The sequence below is a fragment of the Paroedura picta genome, chromosome 6, assembly GCF_049243985.1.
Source record: "Paroedura picta isolate Pp20150507F chromosome 6, Ppicta_v3.0, whole genome shotgun sequence".
Lineage (NCBI taxonomy): Eukaryota > Metazoa > Chordata > Lepidosauria > Squamata > Gekkonidae > Paroedura > Paroedura picta.
The window spans coordinates 99487436-99507820 of record NC_135374.1 but is presented as its reverse complement, the minus strand read 5'-3'; the positions used below and the strand labels follow the sequence as shown (position 1 = coordinate 99507820).

The following is a 20385-nucleotide window of genomic DNA, read 5'->3' as shown; positions in this document are numbered from 1 at the left end:
TGTTTACTTGCCTGCCTGAAGCAAAAAGCAGATTGCTTTGTTGCTTTTGGTTTGCAGTGCAGAACAAAATGTGTAAGGCTTGGAGCTATAACAGTTCTGCAGGGCTTCTAAGATGACACTCTTCCACCCAGCTTAGAGCTGAGGCCTAACATCTTGTGGGCCTCTCCTCTCTAGATCCCCCCTCCCTTCTTGGCTACAATTTTGTCCCTGGCCAGTAGCCAGTTGGTAGGGCAGACAGAAGCTGGTTGGGATGGTGTGGTGTGGGTGGAGTGGGAGGGGGCTTGGGTTGATAATTTTTAACTAGGATGTTTTAAATTTAATTATAAATGTTTTAATTGTGCTGCGAACCACTCTGAGCCCACTTGTGGAGAGGGGCGGCCGATGATGATGATGATGAGGATGAGGATGATGATAAAGGCTAATTGGTTAATATTAGTTCTATAAATTGTGTGTTTGCTGGAAAGCCATGATTCCATTGGTCCTTCGAGTTGAAGAGAGTGGTATGTGAGGTAAAATCAGACACTTAACAGGAGGGCTGGGAGAATGCTGCTGGTGGGGCCTGAGAGAGAACATGTGTATATGCTGCTGAGGGAAGAACATCTCAACTTAGGAGATGTTTGTCACTAGAAATTGTATTTGCAGCCTGATAAGTTCAGCAGAGCATAGAATTCTGATTAATTTTAGAACTCTTGAATACTCCATTAGTGTTAACTCTTGTCCAGTTCAAGAATTCTTTCACATCGTTAGGAATGAAAATTGCAGTTTTCAATTATATGATACTAGTAATCAAGCCCGCTGCAGGGGAATGCAGCGGGCGCTAGGACCTTACCGTGGTCTTCGGCGTGGTCTGCGGGTCCTTCGGCGGCGGCGGCGAGCCGGGGCTTCGGTCCTCCTCCGGCGCCGCCTCCTCCTGCTGCTCCTGCCGGCCGCCTGCGCGTCCCCTTCGGCCGGCGCTTGTCCGCCGACGCCGCTGCTCCTTCCCCTGCTGGCCAGCGGGCCCGGCCAGTTGGCGGCGGCGGCGGCGGCGGGGCGGGGAGAGCCGGGTGGCGGCGGCGGAACGGCAGGCGGAGGCGCGGCGGCAGGCGGCGGCGGCGGTGGAGGTCCGGCAGGCTTGTCCCATCTTCTTTCGGCGTGGGCGGGCTGACGCGGCGAGAGGCGCTTTGCGCCTCTCGCCGCGTCAGCCCGCCAGGCCGGGAACCCCCGGCAGCCGCGCTTCGCGCGACTGCCGGGGGCTCCCTGGGTCGGCGGCCTTACGCGGCGAGAGGCGCAAAGCGCCTCTCGCCGCGTCAGGTCAGGGGGAACTGCGAGCCGCGCTGCGCGCGGCTCGCAGTTGCTGGAGCTGGGAATCGGAGGGACCAATCGGCAGGCGCTTCGCGCCTGCCGATTGGTCCCTCCGATTGTCTGTCATGAGGAAGGGTCCAATCCGGACCCTTCCTCATCACGGACTAATCCCACCTTCAGACCCCTTAGCGAATTATATAGTCCGTGGCGCCCGTGGCGCCACGGGCGGTTTAAAGATGGCGCCCGTGGCGCCACGGGCGGTTTAAAGATGTGACTGAGCTAACCATCTCGAATTAAGCCTTTAAAACTGAGAGCAGCTCCATTTCCCTCAGATTAATAGAGTCACAGTCCTGCCTAGAGGACTGCAGTGAAGAGGGGGAGTCAAGTGCCTCTTCTTCCTGCAGGATCTGAAAATAAATAAGCAAGAAATGTTTTCTCTGAAGTTTCTTCATAAAAATGATGGGCCGTTATTATCCCTAAAACTAAAATACCGAACTATCTCAGCATTTTATTCCTAGTAAGCTTTCATTCCATTACTGAGCAACATTTATACTTGTGTGTTTCTTTTTGTTGTTGTTGTTGTTCTATGTCATTTTGTTTTGGTCAGTGGCTGCCTTCCTGTGTTGGTCTGTGGCTTGAAACAGCAAACTCTTTGCAGCTACAAGTGGTGAACTCTGCCAGGTGCTGACAAGTGGTAGAAAAAGAAGAGCTGGTATTTATACCCTGCTTTTCACTACCCAAAAGAGTCCCAAAGCGGCTTACAATCGCCTTCCCTTCCTCTCCCCACAACAGACACCCTGGGAGGTAGGTCGGGCTGAGAGAGCTCTGACAGAACTGCTCTGCAAGCACAGCTCTAACAGAAGTTGATTAGCCCACCGTCACCCAGCTAGCTGCACGTGGAGGAGTGGGGAATCACACACAGTTCTCTAAAATAGAGGCCACCACTCTTAACCGCAACACCAAGCTGGCTCTGAACCATGGCTGAACCATTCATGTACTTTCTCCTCACTTTTGTGAAAAAAAATTGCCTCACTCCTGTCCTGGCATTTGCTGAAGTCGTACTTGGATGACTTCGCCCCACTGAAGAGAAGAAACCTCCAGGTGAAACAAATATTTTGCTCCCCATCCTAACAGACAGTGGCCCACCTTGAGGGAAGGAGAGATAGACTTATGACCTGGCTTAGCCTGGGATGTTATCCTGAAATACTCAAAAATGCTGCTGCCTGAGAATATTCACTGCATTGCCTATTACTGTGAGAGCTGCTGCCTAGGTTGGGGTGATCTGGCAATCTATATTGCATACCAAAACTGTGGCTTAATTACCAAAACATAGTAGATGTCAGTATTGGCTTTTAAAAGCGGGTTTCAGACTAAAACGGAATACAAAGAGCTAAGGGTCAGAAACTCTAGACAAAATATGTATCGGATGAAGTGAGTTCTTACTGAAATCAATTCTGTTAATATTCCGGGTGCTACCAGACTCCTGTTTCAGTTAGACAAAACAAAAATTCTCATGATAAAGGTAATTCATGTATTTCAGGGGAGATGTGAAACCAGGGATTGAAAATTCTGGTTTTCTTCAGCAACTAAAAGTTATGTATCCCACTGATAAGTCTTAAAAGAGGTTTGTGATTATTTTCTTCTGAATTCATCTTAATATTTATCAGGCCCTAGCTCAGTGGTTCTCAACCTGGGGGTTGGGACCCCTTTGGGGGTCGAATGACCCTTTAATAGGGATTGCGGTAGGGCAAGCAGCTTGGCCGGGGGGGGTGCCATCCACACAACAGCCTTGCAGGGTAGATCGAGGTAGAGCGTTCATCTGTCTGGAGCAGCAGAAAAGAGCAAGATCGGCATGGTGGGACAAGAGGCAGAACTGAACTGAGAAACCCTGGAAGAAAACCAATTTATATATAATCATGAACAATGGGTCTTCACACCATTGGTCAGTTTCGGTTTAATTTCTGTGAAAAAAACCCTTGCATAATTTTATGGTTTGGGGTCACCACAACATGAGGAACTGTATTAAAGGGTTGCGGCATTAGGAAGGTTGAGAGCCACTGCCCTAGTTAAATATCAGTTTTAAGATAGGTGGATGCCTTAAATAATTTATACCCTGTGCCGTTGGCCACTCTTTATAAAGGATTCCCAAATAAGGAATTGATTAGTTGAAAATCTTCCTGCTATTCCAACCTTTCTTTACAAGCCACCCCCCAAGTGCATTTATTTCATACATTAAGACAAATCTGTCAAGCCTTCTTCATTTGCTCCTCTAGTGATGAGTGGTGACATAGCCCAGTCGATACGTTTTGGTTCCTTATCTCTTCCCCAGCTGTCTTTCCATAGATAAGGACTCCCTTCACTTAGCGCGGCTTGGATGTCTGCGGCTTCTTTGCTCTGATCGAGGATGCCAGCCGTAAGCATAGCCTTTCAGTTCCATCACAAACCGGTTCCATCATTATGACTCCTCTGGTCTCTGTTTAACTTCAGTCTGTTTGCAACACCCTTTTCCCTGAACCAGCAACGTTATTGTAATTATGAAACGTCCTTCATTGTAACAGGCAAGGAAGGAAGGCCCCGTGTTTTGTGGGAGAGAGAAACCACCAGCAGCATGTGTATTTATTAATTATTATTTATTTATTGTATGGAATGTGTGTAATATAGCCAGGAGATCCGAGGATTGTCCGGCAGCCAGGCAGGAGACGTTCAGAGGTGATTTGCCATTGCCTGTCCCCACCTCATGACCCTGGTATTCCTTAGGTCACCCTTCCAAGAGCTGGCCAGGGCTGGCCTTGCTTAGCTTCTGAGATCTGGTGCGATTGGACTGGCCTGGGTTACCCAGATTGGGTAGCAGCCCGTGTAGTGGATGGTCAAAATAGCCCTGCCATTGCAGGGAAGTGGGGGCACAGGGCCTTTACCAGTAGGTATCAGATGCCAGGGCTGTGGCTGCACCGCTGTTCAGACACATGGCTACTTGAGAAGATAGCAGAATCTTTCACAGGCACCTGGGATGACATCACTTCCGGGCATCCGGTTCTGCTAGCCACTTGCTGCCTGTAGGGTGCTGCAGGCACACCCCTAGTGTCTCAGATGCCATCTGTTAAAGGCACTGTACCCCCCCCCCTCTTCTGCAATGCTAAGCGGTAGGAGCTGGGCCATTCCACCCAGTGAGCTGCTATAACCCACCACATGACTCATTGGTGTGAGACACAGCCCCCTCTTATGGAGAGAAGAGAGTTTTGGGGGAAAGAGGACAGCTTTTCATGTCCCTCCTAGATTTTGTTTTGTGATAAGAAGTTACAGACTAGGCTGGCAATGCTATGCAGTGAGAAGCAGTCAAATTTCCAGCCTTTTGGCAGCTGCACCCTAAATGACATGTGTCTTTTGTGGTAGCTAATATTGTCAAGCTTAGGGGACTTAGAGCAGCTTGTGGTGCATCCTGCCGAAGGAGTTTGGGGGAGAGGGGAAGGAAAGTGGCAGGCAGTGCTGTGTTTCTGTGTGCCACCTTCTTTCAGTTTTGTGGCTCAGAGATGTTCAGGGGCTTGGAATCAACAGATTAACCAAGATCTGGGGAAAGCTTTTATATATATCCCGGGCTGAGTAACATCTAAATGCTTTCTGTGTTCTTGTACAAATTATACCACTTGCTATTGGGGAGTAACTAGAGATCTCTTCTCCTATTCTTCCTCTTGATAGTTGTGCTTCATTCCTCCTGTCTTCATAACCTTGAGTCTGAACTTCCATAATGTGCTCCATCTGAGGCTCTCTTTGATGAATTCTGGAGGCTTCTCTTAGTGCCAAATAAGGTAACCTACCTTCTGGCAAGGTGAACCACGCAGTATTTTATGACAGTGCTTTGATTCTCTTGTGAATTATGTCTTCCAGGGAAAGATTCGAAGAGTTCTCCTTGATTTATATAACCTCCTGCCCTTAATATGATCTGTAAGAATGGCTTCATATGACGTGGGGGAAGAGGGCTTGTGGATGACTCGTACCTTTGCTTTTTTGGCGTTTCTGTGGTAAATTTCATGGGAGAAGCTTGCTTGGGTATCTTTCTTGTGCTCGTGGTATGAGATAAATACATCAGAGGCGAACACCTCACTTTTGTTCTCAATACAGCCCCATGTGGTAGGTTAAATTGCGTATATGATGGGCCTATTGCTATCCTGTGAACTTTATGGCTGAAGGGACTGAAGGGAGTCCAGCATTCTGTGAACTTATTTCCCTTTATACATTATTATTATTATTATATAATACCTGGAACATAAAACTAGCTTCTGAATTTGCTGTACTGCCTGTATTCCAAGTTCAGGCCAAAAGGGCATGGAACAAGTCCCAGCTCCAGCTGTACAGCTTGCAGTACATTTTCCCTGGAAGCTTTGTAAAAAAACTTTTTCTAAGTTCTGGCTTCTGGGGGGTAGGTGTGGTTGTGTGGTAAAGTATGCACATGAAGTAAAAGTTCACCATTCTTTCCACTTCTTCACATCAGCCTTCTTCATTTATTCATAGATTTGCACCCTCTGAATTAGGGTTGTGCACGGTGGCGTCCGAATAGGCTGTTCCAGGCTGATGCAGTCAACGGCACGGAGAGGGGGAGGGGAGGCACGGGCACTGGTGCTTAACTCGGCGTACACACACAGGTGCGGAGCTCCATGCCTGCGTGTGTGTGCTGACTGACGCACCAGCGCCTGCACCTCCCCTGTGGTGCGGTGTTGGCTGCATCGGCCTGGAACAGCCGATTTGGACACCGCCACGCACAACCCTACGCTGAATCCTAGTGCCCGTTATGCATTATTTTATATCTTCCATATGTTGCCCTTGTGCAGAGTCTGGAGAAACGAAAATGGGGCCAAGGAAAGGTGTACAATAAAAAAAATTATTAATCCAAACTGGTGTCCAAGTCTCTTATGAAATTGAATCAGAGTCAAGTAAAAACGGGGCTCCAGATTCTATGCCGATTTTCACATATAACATTTCCTCAGTGACTTGCTCCTTACATGGATCAGGGTTATACATTCAAGAAGTTAGTCCTATTATAGAAGCCTTTTGTATTATCTTATACAATGACCATAGGTTCATGTCATAATAGGAGAATCCTGTAATCTATTATTTCTCCTTCTTTGGACCTATCTGACTTCATATCTGCTTGAGTAGAGTCTGGCAGCAAATGTATGTCCTCCCTAAATAGGTAAAATTGTTCAGAATTTTGAAGCCTTAGGGGGAAAGGATTTTCCACTTCTGCCTGCCATCTGCCATCACCTGTTCTCAGAGTGGGGATGAAAGTTTGCGAGATAATGAAATAATATGCAATTCTTTCCCTTTGAAGCCTAAACTTATTTTACTGCTTTGACAACATGACATGCATCATTTATATCCTAATTTGCATATAAAATTGTAGTACATAGCATATTTATGAGATTTAAATGTATAAATGCCTCATTTTTCTACAAGCATAAATTGGAAATGTAACCAGTAGTTGAGAGAGAGCTTCCAATTGCTGCACCTTACCTTAACACGTATGTAATAATGTTTGCCATCTATGAGGTTTGAAAAATAGGGGTTGAAATTAGAAAACACATTTTATAGCAAATTGTTCACATTTAAACAATAAGCATGCCCTTGAAATTATTCTGTCTATATATCGTATGTGTAGGATCAATCATTATTTGATGCTGTAAGATTCTTACAATGAAATATTTTATGCCACACATTTTGAGTGAGATAAACCTTGTCTTTAAAGACATTTCCCTCATGCTAAAAGAAATATTTTTCCTTTAGTTGGGAAAATTGAAAATGTTTTCAGGAAAAAAACTCAGTAAAAAAAAAAAGAAAAGAATTTTATTTTTGTATTTCCTGGGCTTTCAGACTTTTAGTCCTCTCCTATCCTGGGTGAGGGAGTGGCAAGGAAGAGGGTGGGTGGGGTTTTTTATTGGGTTGTTTTATTGTTAACTGGAATGTATCTCAATAAATGTTGTAAGCCTCCACAAGCAAGCTGTCTAGGAGCGGCTGCCTAGAAGTAAAATAAATAAATAAACAAATGGATGAATGATTACATTCCAGGGTACTTTGAATAGCCAATCAATCTCTGTTGACTCTCAGACATTAAACCTTTTATCAAGATTTGGAGAGATAAATGTATTGGATCTCCCGTTTCAATTGTTCACTTCTCTCTGGGGATGGTGAACCTGAGTTTGCAGCTTTTGAAAATCTCTCTCTTTAAATCAACTTGAGGTTCAAAATTATGTCCCTCCAGGTGTTTAATTGTAAAACTCTGTGAAGCAAGAAGCTTTTCTGAGATGTTGACAGTAATCTGAAAGGACAGCCATTCTTGTGTTGAATTCCACTCAGTGCCACAAACAAACAATCAAGTTATTTCTTAATTTTCAGACTTATCAGCTTCATTGGATAACCAAGCAGAAATCATTGCGTATAAAAGTCATCATGAATAGCCTCCTTTGCATCAGAATTTGTGTCTTTCTGCCTGTTAAAAAAATTGAAACCAGATTGCAGCCCATCATTTTCCACATTAATAATTATGTTTATAATGATGCAAAATCAGGTCAAAGATTTTTGAAGCATGAAGTGAAATGATTAGAGGTCCTATGTATTTGCTGCGTTAGGATATCACATGAAATGAAACTCTTTTGACCATATATGGTCTACAATAGCAGTGAGCTGGTAGAATGGGACTGTGATATCTTTTGAACTGTCTTTTCAGGAACTATTTCCACAAAATGTTCCTAACTCAGCACCCTCTCTGTTGCACAGGTTTCTGGAGACTGTTTTTGAGGGCATACTCATTCAGAAAGGATGCCTAGATCTGACTGTTATGGGTTTTCTGGGCTGTGTAGTCAGGGTCTGGTAGTTTTGGTCCCTGATGTTTCACCAGTAACTGTTGCTGCATCTTCAGAGACAGGACACAGCAAGATGGGAATCTCTCCATGCCCAAGTGCCAAACTCATTTCAATAATCTTCAAGGTCTTTGGTCTCTTTCCTCAACCTTTCCTGATTTTTAAGTACAAGGAGTAGATCAGTGGAACAGTTTAAACCAGGGGTAGTCAACCTGTAGACCTCCAGATGTACATGGACTACAATTCCCATGAGCCCCTGCCAGCGTTTGCTGGCAGGGGCTCATGGGAATTGTAGTCCATGAACATCTGGAGGACCACAGGTTGACTACCCTGGTTTAAACCATGGGATACAACTATTTGTTTTGACATTTAATGCAATGTCTGCATATTAGTATATGTAATCCTGGGTGGAGTCTGCACGGGGCTTTTTATCCACCCCCCAGTCTGAATAAATCCCCTCTGTCTACACTGAGTTCGATTTCCATTTTGATTTTAGGCGCTTTAAATTTTCCCTCTGCAACCAATCTGATTGACCCCACCTTTCCCCCGCGATATCCAGGAGTGGAGATAACTTGGTATAATTGATCAAGCCGCTTTGAGGGCTCCCAGTGTTTGAAGTGTAGATCTGTGTTTTTTTCGGATTAACGTCCTCCCTGCTGAGGTAGAGAAGCAGTCTGTCCCTGATTGGCTGGGCGTCAGTTCAAAGACTTCCTAGTTCCCGGTTGCAAGATTTTCCTCCCAAGATTTTATTTTTTAATTTCTAAAGTGACTGTGCTCCAGAATCCCACTTCTCTCCGCAGAGGTTTGCCTCATTCTGTGAGAGGCTGCTGCTGGCTTGGCTCCCCCCCCCCCCCCTGTCCACAAGCTTTCCCCTTTAGGAAAGGAAAGAGACGAGTAGTCTCGTGCTTAAATGCAGAAGGGTTCCTGCTTCAGTCGGGGGGGGGGGCAAAGAAGAAAGACTCAGGTTCAAATCAATCTGAATTCAGCAGGATCGACAGCAGAAAAATACCAGGTGGTTCCAGTACTCTCATATACTCTCATATAATGCAGTCCCTGGAGTAAATTATATATACTTTTTAACTTTTAGAAGAAAAGGGACTCTTTTACAGTATTGTTAAATATGGTCTGTAAATAAATATCTTACTTTGGCATGTTGAGATTCTCATCTTCCCATGTTCTACCTCTGAAGATGCCAGCCACAAAATGTAAAGAACTAGAACTACCAGACCACGGCCACACAGCCCAGAAAACCCAAAGCAGCCGGCTGTGAAAGCGCTGACAATTCATCGGTGCCTACATCTGCCTTACCATGCTCACCCATGCAAACAGATGTGACACACTTAACATTGTCAAGTGATAGTTTATTCAGGGAACGATCAGTAGAAGAAGAAGAGTTGGTTCTTATATGCCGCTTTTTTCTACCCGGAGTCTCAAAGCGGCTTACAATCGCCTTCCCTTTCCTCTCCCCACAACAGACACCCTGTGAGGGAGGTGAGGCTGAGAGAGCCCTGATATTACTGCTCGGTCAGAACAGCTTTATCAGTGCCGTGGCGAGCCAAGGCTCACCAAATTAGAATTCCGCACTCCTAACCACTACTCCAAGCTGGCTCTCTGTAAGAGAAGTTTCTCCACTATTATATTCTCAGCATGGGAGCTTCAGTGGAATCCCGAGAGTCTCTTAATATTCTCCTTTCAGATGGTTCATATGTAGCTGTAGATTTAGAGATCAGTATGACCGGTGCTTATAGCTGCACCAGTACTTGTGGTCAGCATTGCTGTGTGTATTTGCATATAACAAACTGAATAGCTACCAGAAAAGGGTGAGGAAATAATTTAAATATAAAACACAGGCCTATAAAATCCTAGGAGCAGAGATTTCCTTGTGTCTCTTCCGTGTTTTAAGATTTCCTGTGATCTGTCGGTGTATTGGAAACCCCAGAACAACCAGGACTATTATTACTTCATGTTTGTTCAGGCAGAAAGTTACAGTCCTGTTCCTCCTGTTTTGTTACATGCTTGTTAATGATCATTGATCGGCGAATAAAAGGCACCTGGGATGGAAAGGCAATTAGCAAACTTAGACAAATAGACGGTGGCAGCAGTTTGAAACTCCGTCCAGGTATCAGAAGGACAAAGATAAAGAGTTGAAATAAAACTCTGAAATGATGTACGTAGCTTGACAGATCAGACTAATTTTCCTTTCATTGTGTATCTTATTGTAAAGCAAAAAACCCACAAAAATTAATGAGAACTAATGCTTTGCTCCATCTTAATAGTTGTCCTTTATGGGGAGGGTAGAGTAAGTGTGATATAGTGGAGTACAAGGACGGTCATGTGGAAGTTATAATACTCATTTCAGTAATACTGGCCTCAGATATCTTGAAGGTCTCTGCTCTCTTTTCTTGACCTTTCCTGGTTTTTAAGTACAAATGAGATGGCTTAAACCGTGGGATACTACTCTTTGTTTCAATGTTTAATGTGATATCTGCATTTTAATAATCCTGTTCAGAGAATCTAAGAAGTACTATACCAGAAGGTTCCAATAATCTTGTAAAATGCAGTACCTGGAGCAAATTACTTTTTAAGATTTAGAGGAAAGGGAACAGTTTTACATTAGTAGTCATTTTCTCCTGACAGAATACATTTTTGCCACTATTGTGAAATTTCCCTACTTCCCCCTTCCGTCCATTGAATCCCCAAAATGCTGCTTCTGGGAAACAGAGGACCTTCAAGACCTATATGTGGGGTGAAGTATGGGCATGGCAAAAATAATCCTTTTTCTACTGTAGAAAGTGACCTTTGGGTTCATCCCAGTCACCATGCATAGTAGTCACAAGGAGAGGTAAATTTTGGAATTCCTTCTCAAGAAATTCTCTTTATTGAATATTAGGCAAATTGAACACCCTGAAACTATAAACACAAAAATAAACAAATACACTTAATTGGGGGCTTTTAACTTCCTGGGCTGTTTTATTGCAATTTTCCTATCTGTGTATGTCATTTGTCTTATAAGTTCACTGAATATGGTCTGTAAATAAATATCTATGCACATTGATGTTTTGAATAACTGTAAATAATAGGACCTCATGTGTGTCCCCCCTCCCTCTCTGTTATTAGGTAGAGAAGTTTGTTTCTTTAAACATGGGTGAAGTGGAGCAGAGACCAACTGCAGGATCCCGGTTAGGAGTTCAGGAGAATGCTGGCATAAGTACTTTGGAACATGGACAAAAATTGCCTGCAACGCCTACAGGAAAACTTACTTCTATCAAAGTCCAAATGCTAGACGACACGCAGGAAAGTTTTGAAGTACCGGTAAGACAGTCCTTAGTACCTGGGTTCTTTGCTGGTTGGCCACCGTTTTTATATGGAACAAAATTACTGTCATATGTTCTTTTTTATGGTACATGTGGGTTGAAATGGTAGTAAGAAGCAAATTGTTGTTCCTCTGATAGCATCCCAAAATGGTTGAAAATAGTGTTGTAGGTCCAACGTCACAAGCTGATCGCTGCTTAAATCTTTGAGTAGCAATTTCTTCCAGTGCTGGCCCCACCCCCTATTATGCGGTTCAGGGAATTTAGTGGACTGCAGTGGAAGGGGGAAACTTCCTTTGCAAAGATGGTTTGGATATACCCTATTAAAAATGCATTGCACGAATTTCTAATACAGAGTCTCACTTTTAATTCCAAGCCAGTTAAGGCGAAATATAAGCAAATTACACCTCATGAAAATTATTTGGACTAAGGTTGCACTCAAATGCACACTTACCTGTAAGTAAGTCTTATTGCATGTAGTAGAATTTCCAAGGAGTCATACATAAAATGGGTTATTTTTTTCCCTGATTTAGTTCCTGTTGTAGTGATGAGCTGACTTAAATTTTTAAAATATTCCTTTGTGACACAGAAATGTCTCATTTAAAAACAACTCCGTTCGCAAAAGAACTTGTGTTGTCCAAAGTGATTTCATAAGAAGTTAGTGTTCTGAAGGGCTCTGCATGGCATAAAGGTTTAAGAGTGGCGGCTTCTATTCTGGAGAACTCTGTTTGAAACCATGTGCAGACAGCTGGAGCTAGTCATAGTTCTCTTAGAACTGTTCTTGCAAAGCAGTTCTCTCAGCCACACCTATGCCACTGTGTGCCTGTTGTGGGAAGAGGAAGGGAAAGGTGTTTGTGAAGCCATTTTGGATCTGCTTAGTGAAAAGTGGGGTATAAAAATCCAGCTCTTCCTTTTTCATATTTGCATAATGATGAAAAATGCATACCAAGGGAATCGATCGTGAATGGGGCAGAACAGTTGAATATGTTACTGTGCTTTCTGTCATTAAAATAGATTTTGGAAAAATCATGACTTTATTACATCGCTGTAAGTAAAGGATTGCCCAGTAATATTAGTTCTGAATAACTGCATCAAGTGTGGACACCTGGACCCCCCAGCAGTGCTTTGTGGAGGGTCAATCTTCCTTCACCCTCAAGGTAGATTTGCTGTTCTTTCTATCAGCTGAGTTGTTCTAGTTTCTATGAACTTGTGGACTGCTCGTAGAAGAACTGGGGAAAGGTATCTTACACAATACTGTCTGGTAAATGGAGGGGCTTTTATTCTGTCTTCCTCCTCAGTTGAGCTCCCAGTACATCTGCATGCCAAGACACTATTTTACTAATCTCATGCATTATATAATTATTTTTAAGGAACTGAATTGATTTGTTTATGTAGTCTGAATGATGTAATATAGGAGGACTGCAGACGGAGTCTCTGCTTACATGCATAATATGATTAATGTTTTTCATTGTACCAGATGCATTTATCTTTCCTTAGGCTATAAAGTCCCCAACTTTTTCTGCCTAAAAAGCAAGTTTGGTTCTTGTGTGTGTGCTCCCTGCCCATAGCGGGGGAAGGGTGGGATTGTATGAAAGGCCAGAAAGGAGTCGAAATTCTGTGACCCTTCTGGAATGTGCAAATATCAAATACGCTTTTGCCATTTTTTAGGCTTGTTCTATGTCCCCTTTCATGTAGGAGGGGTGTTTTACTCCCTGCTCTGGCAGCTTGGTTTCCTGCCCTTCCTTGTACCATTGAAACTTGCCTCTCATTTGTTCTGCCAGCTCCCCTCCATGACTGCTCTTAAATTCTGCCCTAAGAATTGCGATTGTCCTGGGAACTGGGGGAGGTTCCAACCTTCTCTGCTGTCCCCACCTGCCCAGTGGGATACCCTCTCCAGTTAGTGGTTAGTGGTTAGGAGTGTGGAATTCTAATCTGGCATGCCGGGTTCGATTCTGCACCCCCCCACATGCAGCCAGCTGGGTGACCTTGGGCTCGCCATGGCACTGATAAAACTGTTCAGACCGAGCGGTAATATCAGGGCCCTCTCAGCCTCACCCACCCCACAGGGTGCCTGTTGTGGGGAGAGGAATAGGAAGGCGACTGTAAGCCACTTTGAGCCTCCTTCGGGTAGGGAAAAGCGGCATATAAGAACCAACTCTTCTTCTTCTTCTTCTTCTTCAGTTAGGGTAGCAGCAGACCCAGTCCACCATCTGTGTCCTCAGTTTTTGTGCACCCCTGGGCCACCAATTTAACCTGTGCTGGGTCACACTGGCCTCTGCCCTCGGCCCTTCCTCCTGATCCCGGTGCCCCCCTGCGGTCACAGTGTCACAGAGCAAGATAATAACTTCCTGTGTTAGTTTTATGCACTGGTGTTGTTATGTCTGTTTGCTGGCTTGTGGATGACATTAGGGCAGTTCTGGCTTGCAGGGCTGATCTTTTTGTCTGTTTTAAACAGGGAATTCCTTTTACTATATCAACAGTGTGATCGTGTAGTCTTGCTCTACAAAAAGGCTGATTCTGACATGACGTAGATTAAGGCATGTGTTCAAAGAGCAGCAGAAATCACAACAAAATTGTACAAGCAAAAGTGAATGGAGGAAGTATGATGGACACTTCGTACAAGTGTCACTTGCTTATGGTAACCCCAGTTTAGCTAGGTAAAGAAGGCACCCTTCAGAATGCATTAGTGGTTGGACTTTCATGATCACATCACCAAACCCAGGACACTTGCAGCTATCCCTCAGATGAACTATAAACAGTCAGTGATCATGGTCGCTCTTTCAAGGAGTAGATTTGATGTCCCTTTGGGCTGTCAGTGGTTCCACACAGAGAATAACATCGCAGACAATAAGTTTGGTGTCTGTAGGACGGAAATCATTTTTCTCCCCCAAGGAGTGGGAAGATCTGCATGGCTGAAGAACGAAAGCTCCTGTAGTAAAATCACAAGAGGCATTATGCCAATCCAGACCTCTTTTAGCCCTTCTTTAGTAGGTAAGGCCGGCACATTTTCAGGCTTCTCTCTGCTTCTCCGGGAATGGGATCATTTTAGCTGCACATCCTAGGTGGCGACTGCTTTGACATATTCCGGCAGTGGGGCGTATTTGGGGTATTTGCATACTGTCTTTCTATTTAAAGAAACGCTCACTGGCTTCTCCATTTATGCCATCTGTCAGATCCCGATTGTTTTATAACTTCCTTTGTTTGGAAACCAGTTGTACTAGTCCCAACTGTTAAATCTCAGGCTTAATGCACTTTCTTACATAAAGCATCACATTTAGTTTTGTGAGAAGACTGGGCGGGAACAGTATCAAGTAGGGTTGAATTCTGATACCCATTAATTTTCTTGTAAGTCTTCCAAAGGGGTCTTTATTACAATACTATTGCTTGAATGTAAGCCCTATGTTAAACGACAAATGCCACCTCTGATTTTGTCTCTCCTCTCGTAAAAGTGTGTGTGGGGGGTTGAGGGTTCCGTCATGTTTGCTGTTGTGTTATGATGTTGTGATTGTTCATGTTAATGGGGTTTTAGTCGGACTTTTTGTAAACCGCCATGAGCCTCTTGGGAGTGGCAGTTAATAAATGTAGTAGTAGTAGTAGTAGTAGTAGTAGTAGTAGTAGTAGTAGTAGTAGTAGTAGTAGTAATACATTTGTTCTCATTTGGAAATAGGAGATTGTGTGCATGTGTGTGTGTGTTTCCGAAATGAAATTTATCATCATTGAATGTGATTTCAGGGAAGAGTGGACATAAGGGAATATATATATATACTGGACTTTTACTTCTATTTTTTTCCATTTGACATTTAATTGGCCATTGGAACATCTAATGGCAACCAGTACAGTCTGAACAAGTTGACATCTCCGTGTTTATCCTTCAAGTACCTGCTTATGAGTATCAGGATGTGATAATCAAATTCGGTATTCTGGCAGTGGGTGTAGGCAGCATACTCCAAAGCGATGCCATGGAGTTGCTGTTAGCAATTCAACAGGGATCAGGTGACCCATATAGCCAGTAGGATTTCATCTGGTTCTATAAAATGGCTGACTCTGGGCTTGGCTCTTCATTCAGTGTGTTCCTCGATCGCAGACTGAGTGGCTCTGCCTATCTCCTGCTTACCTGCTTGGTGACTTTCCAGCTCCCTCCCCACCCCAATTGCCAGTCTCCTTTCAGACTGCCACCCTGACACTGTCATGCTGGGATTAATTGTAAGGTAACCTTTAATGAGCAGCTTCTTCTCCATATGTATCAAACACCATGGAATTTTGAACACTGATTTGTTTAGAATTAGAATGGCAATACATTACACAAGGTGTTTTCCTGTTATTAAGAATTTGGGAGACACTGCAGTATATTAAAGGAAGTCGTAGTGGAGTAGTTTCTCTTTTCCTGGCCGAAATGGGTAATTTTTAATTAAATATTTTTGCAAGGGGTATATAGCATCGTGTGCTATATGTGTGAGAGAGCTAATTCCTTTTTCTTTATTCGGCCTACAGAGAAGATAAAACAGTGACTAAGTTCATAGATTATTTATATTAAATGCATTATCTGGTTGAATGTAGTTATTCTCCTCTGCTTCCCTTCTCCTCTTAAAAATAGGATTAAGATTCATGAAATCCGCAGGTATTCTCTTGTGTAGAGTAGCCATTTTCCTCCTAAGTTTCTCTGCCCTTCTACGTACGGCTTATGCTTCCTTTATAAAGATGCCCTGTTTATTTATTAAAATTTCATATCCTGCCTCGCCTTGTGGCTCAAGGAGGCTTACAGGCCCTAATTAAAAGCAGCTCAATTTAAAACCTACAAAATAAAACCCCAATATCCTCATCTTCTCAAAAGATAGCCTGCACTTTATATCATATTAAAAGCCCTTGCAAAGAAGATGGCTTATAGCACTTCCTGGAAATTTATAAAGAGGTGCCGGGCTGACTAATTTAAGCGGGGGAACAGCCAGTATGTGGCAGCCTGAGAACTGTAGTTGACACAGGGGGATATATGGGAGAAGGTGGTCCTTGACTAATACGCCAGCCTGCATTTCAGACAGTAAGGCTGGGTCCATGAACACCCCCATACTCTGTTCTGCACGTGTCAACTCCACAGTATCCACTACAAATGAAGCCAGTTCCTCTAAAATGGTGCGTTTCTAGCCAGCATCACCACTGTCTTGTCCGGTTTCAGTTTCAGCTTCTTCTGCCGGAGCCACCTGGCCACAGCTGCAAAGCGGCAGTCTAGAGCCAAGACGTTTGCTTCTGGAGGCTTGAATAGTGAAATGTCAATATGCAGATGATCTCCTGTCTTGAAGTAGCAGATGATCTCATTTAATGTCTCCTATAAGAACTGAAGAGCATGGTTGAGAACTGTGTGGTACTTCACAGGAGAAATCTCACCAAGTTGCTGCTGCTCTTCCGGTCAGACCTCTTTGTCTCCAATCAGAAGAAAAAGGGCTGAAGGCACCAAAGACCTACTCCCCTAATAATGGGTAAAGGTGGAGTGGTCAGTGGTTTCACAGTCCACTGATAGATCTAACAATATCGACAGGGATGAGTATCCCCTGTCCAACATTAAATGAAGATTGTCCACTATTGCAGTTACCGACATCTTACTTCCAAACCTGATCTGAAACTGCTTGGAAGAGTCAAGAGCAGATGTATCATCCAAGGACCCCTGGAATGTCTCCACAAACACACATTTTATAACCTTCTCCAGAACTGGCTTATAAATTGTCTATAAATTGTCTATTTGTCCCTTAACAAATAAAGGATTTTTTAAAAATCTCCCATGGTCTTGGGGTCAGCCCCCTTGTCAAATGAGGCATTAATAGTTTTAACCAATGGCTCCAGTACCTTTTCTCATTGTGATTTTAAAAGCCAGGATGAACACAGTTGAAAAGTGCAAGTGGTGATTCTTACACTCCCAAGGATACTGTCAGCGTCCATTGGCAAGACCAGTCTGACTAACCATGGCTAAAGGACAAGCTGTGCCTCTGACCCCTCAGTTCCTGGATCTTCTCTCAACTTGTCCTCCAAACTGGAACAAGCAAGTTAGATTTTATCAGCAAAGAACCCTATGAAAAACATCAATGCTGGGAGCCAAATTAGCATTTTAGAAAGGTTAGACTTGGGTGATATCACCTTGTGCACCACTTCAAGCATTGTAGCTGGAAGACATTCCACCAAAATAATGGCAGCTGAGCAAAAAACCTTCACCACCATCCCTGCCACCTCATAGGCCTGCAAATTGGCAGTATCTGTGCTTCAAACAATGACACTCTAATCCTAATCTTCTTCTTATCTCCCAGCACCCTTGTAAAACATGAAGCTGGGGGCTGTGGAAAGAATGCCAGTAATTGTCTCTGTTTATGGTAGCCCATCAGTCCATCATCCCCTGCAGGGAAGATGCAACAAGCTCATCTTTGCCCTATAAAACAGGGATCTGGCCCTAGGCTAGTGGTTCTTAACCTGTAGTCTATAATGCCCCCCAGGTGCACAACATTAGCATGGAATGCCCCCTAAGCCACAAATTAAAAAAGAAGAGAACATAAGAATGGGGCTTAATTGTATTGGCCTATTTATAATCTGTACATATGATAGACAGGTATGCATTCAGCAAGAGCCATGCACCTTATCTCCATCTGCCACTCTTTAATGTTAGGTTTGTTCTGCGCCTTTTTTAATGGGCCAGAGGTAAAAATCTAGGATCTGGGATTTTGTTCCCAAGGCATGATGAACAGTGTAAAAGAGATTTCCTGCACTGGCAATCAGAAGTGAGTAGAAGGGGCTGCTTAAAACTCCAGATATCTTCCATTTATTATTATTATTATTATTATTATTATTAGATTTATAGCCCGCCACTCCCTTGCGGCTCGTGGCGGGTAACAATATCGCAATTCCCCATTAAAACCCCATAAAACAATAATAACATTGCCAATATTGCCGGCATGGCAAGAATGGCAGCTCAACTCCCCCCCTCCCTCCCACTACTAGCGGGTGGAGAGGAGGTCCTTATGATGTTTTGCTTCGGGTCCAGAACCCGAGTCCCCGGGGGAGGCATAGATCTATTATCAGCCCCGGCCTCAACCATAAACCTGGCGGAAGAGCTCCGTCTTGCAGGCCCTGCGGAATGTTGAAAGATCCCGCAGGGCCCGCAGCTCTCCCGGGAGCTCATTCCACCAGGTCGGGGCCAGGACCGAAAAGGCCCTGGCCCTGGTCGAGGCCAGGCGTGCTTCCCTAGGGCCGGGAACGACCAACAGGTTTTCACCCGCAGAGCGCAAGGCCCTGCGAGGGGCATAGGGCGATAGGCGGTCCCTCAGGTATGTGGGTCCCAACTCGCGTAAAGCCTTGAAGGTTAGAACCAGAACCTTGAACCGGATCCGGGCAGCAATTGGCAACCAGTGCAGCTGCCTCAGCACTGGCTGGATGTGGGCCCTCCAAGATGTGCCAGTAAGGACCCTGGCAGCTGCGTTTTGCACTAGCTGAAGTTTCCGGATCAAGGACAAGGGAAGGCCCGCGTAGAGCGAGTTACAGAAATCTATTCTGGAGGTGACCGTTGCATGGATCACTGTGGCTAAGTGTTCGGGGGACAGATAGGGCGCTAATAGTCGGGCCTGGCGAAGGTGGAAAAACGCCTGGCCCGCTACTTTTTTGACCTGCGCCTCCAAAGTCAGGGAGGCATCAATGGCCACACCCAAGTTCCTGGCCTGGGACGTGATGGTGAGTTGCGTCCCTGCGAGGGTGGGTAAGCGCGCTTCCTGGTCCTGCCCCCTACGTCCCAGCCACAGGACCTCCGTCTTGGAGGGGTTGAGTTTCAGGCGACTCTGCTCGAACCATTCTGTCACTGCTTCCAAACATCTGGCGAATGGTTCCGGGGGGGAGTCCGGGCGGCCGTTCATGAGGAGATAGAGCTGGGTGTCATCAGCGTACTGGTGGCAACCCAGTCCAAAACTCCGTACCAGCTGGGCCAGAGGGCGCATAAAGATGTTGAATAATGTGGGGGAGAGGACCGCACCCTGAGGGACCCCACAAGGGAGTCTATAGGAATGCGAGAACTCATCTCCCACTGCAACCCTCTGGGTCCGGTCCTGGAGAAAGGAGCGTATCCAGCGTAACGCTGTGCCCCGTATCCCCGTGCCGGCAAGGCGGTGGACCAACAGCTCGTGGTCCACGATGTCAAAAGCGGCCGACAGGTCCAGAAGAACCAGCACTGCCGACCCGCCCTTATCCAGCTGGCGACGGAGGTCATCCAACAGGGCGACCAGCACCGTCTCCACCCCGTGGCCAGGTCGAAAGCCAGACTGATATGGATCGAATGCCGAAGTTTCTTCCAAGAATGCCAGGAGCTGGTCTGCCGCGGCCCTTTCAACCATCTTGCCCAGGAACGCCAAGTGCGACACTGGGCGATAGCTGGCAGGGTCCCGTGGATCCAGCGTAGATTTTTTCAGGAGAGGGTGAACCCAAAACCTCTGAATGTCCCCAGATACATAGATAATCTCCTAGAGCTATAGGCCTATTAGGGATTTGTACACTAGTCTTTATGACTATTATTTATTATTATTATTTTATTTTAGCCTACCCTTCCCTGTGAGCTCAGGGTGGGTTACAGTGTAATAAAATATATAATTCAATTTTTTAAAAATTTAAATAAGAGCCCAACAATTTAGATTACAATACATTTCACTAAAAAAATTGAACATATAAATAAAATGATGAGAGGGTACTGGGAGGAGTTTGGACTCATTGCCTAACCACCAAACAGGTAGGCTGTCCAGGCTGCCCTATACCTGATTGGCCATCTGTCCAATGAACAGCCAGTCAGGAAGGATATCATGCCCCTGGCCACATCCCCCTCCAACTTCTTCCATATGGAAGAAGTGCCAGCCCGATAAGTGGAACCTGGGAGGGAGGGTGGAAGGCCTGGGAGTGTGGGTTGGGGAAGGAGGGAGGGAATCCCCGCCAGC

General features: G+C 44.9%; 1 protein-coding gene across 5 annotated transcripts in view; it reads left to right on the top strand.

Annotated features, from left to right (window-relative positions):
• FARP1 (FERM, ARH/RhoGEF and pleckstrin domain protein 1) overlaps positions 1-20385 on the top strand; it is a 234433-nt gene that overhangs the window by 29359 nt on the left and 184689 nt on the right. For all 5 annotated transcript variants that reach the window (XM_077343848.1, XM_077343849.1, XM_077343846.1 and 2 more), the window contains exon 2: positions 11247-11441. In XM_077343848.1, the coding sequence (XP_077199963.1) occupies positions 11271-11441 (171 nt within the window). In that variant the 5' untranslated portion in view covers positions 11247-11270. The remainder of the gene's footprint in view (positions 1-11246; positions 11442-20385) is intronic.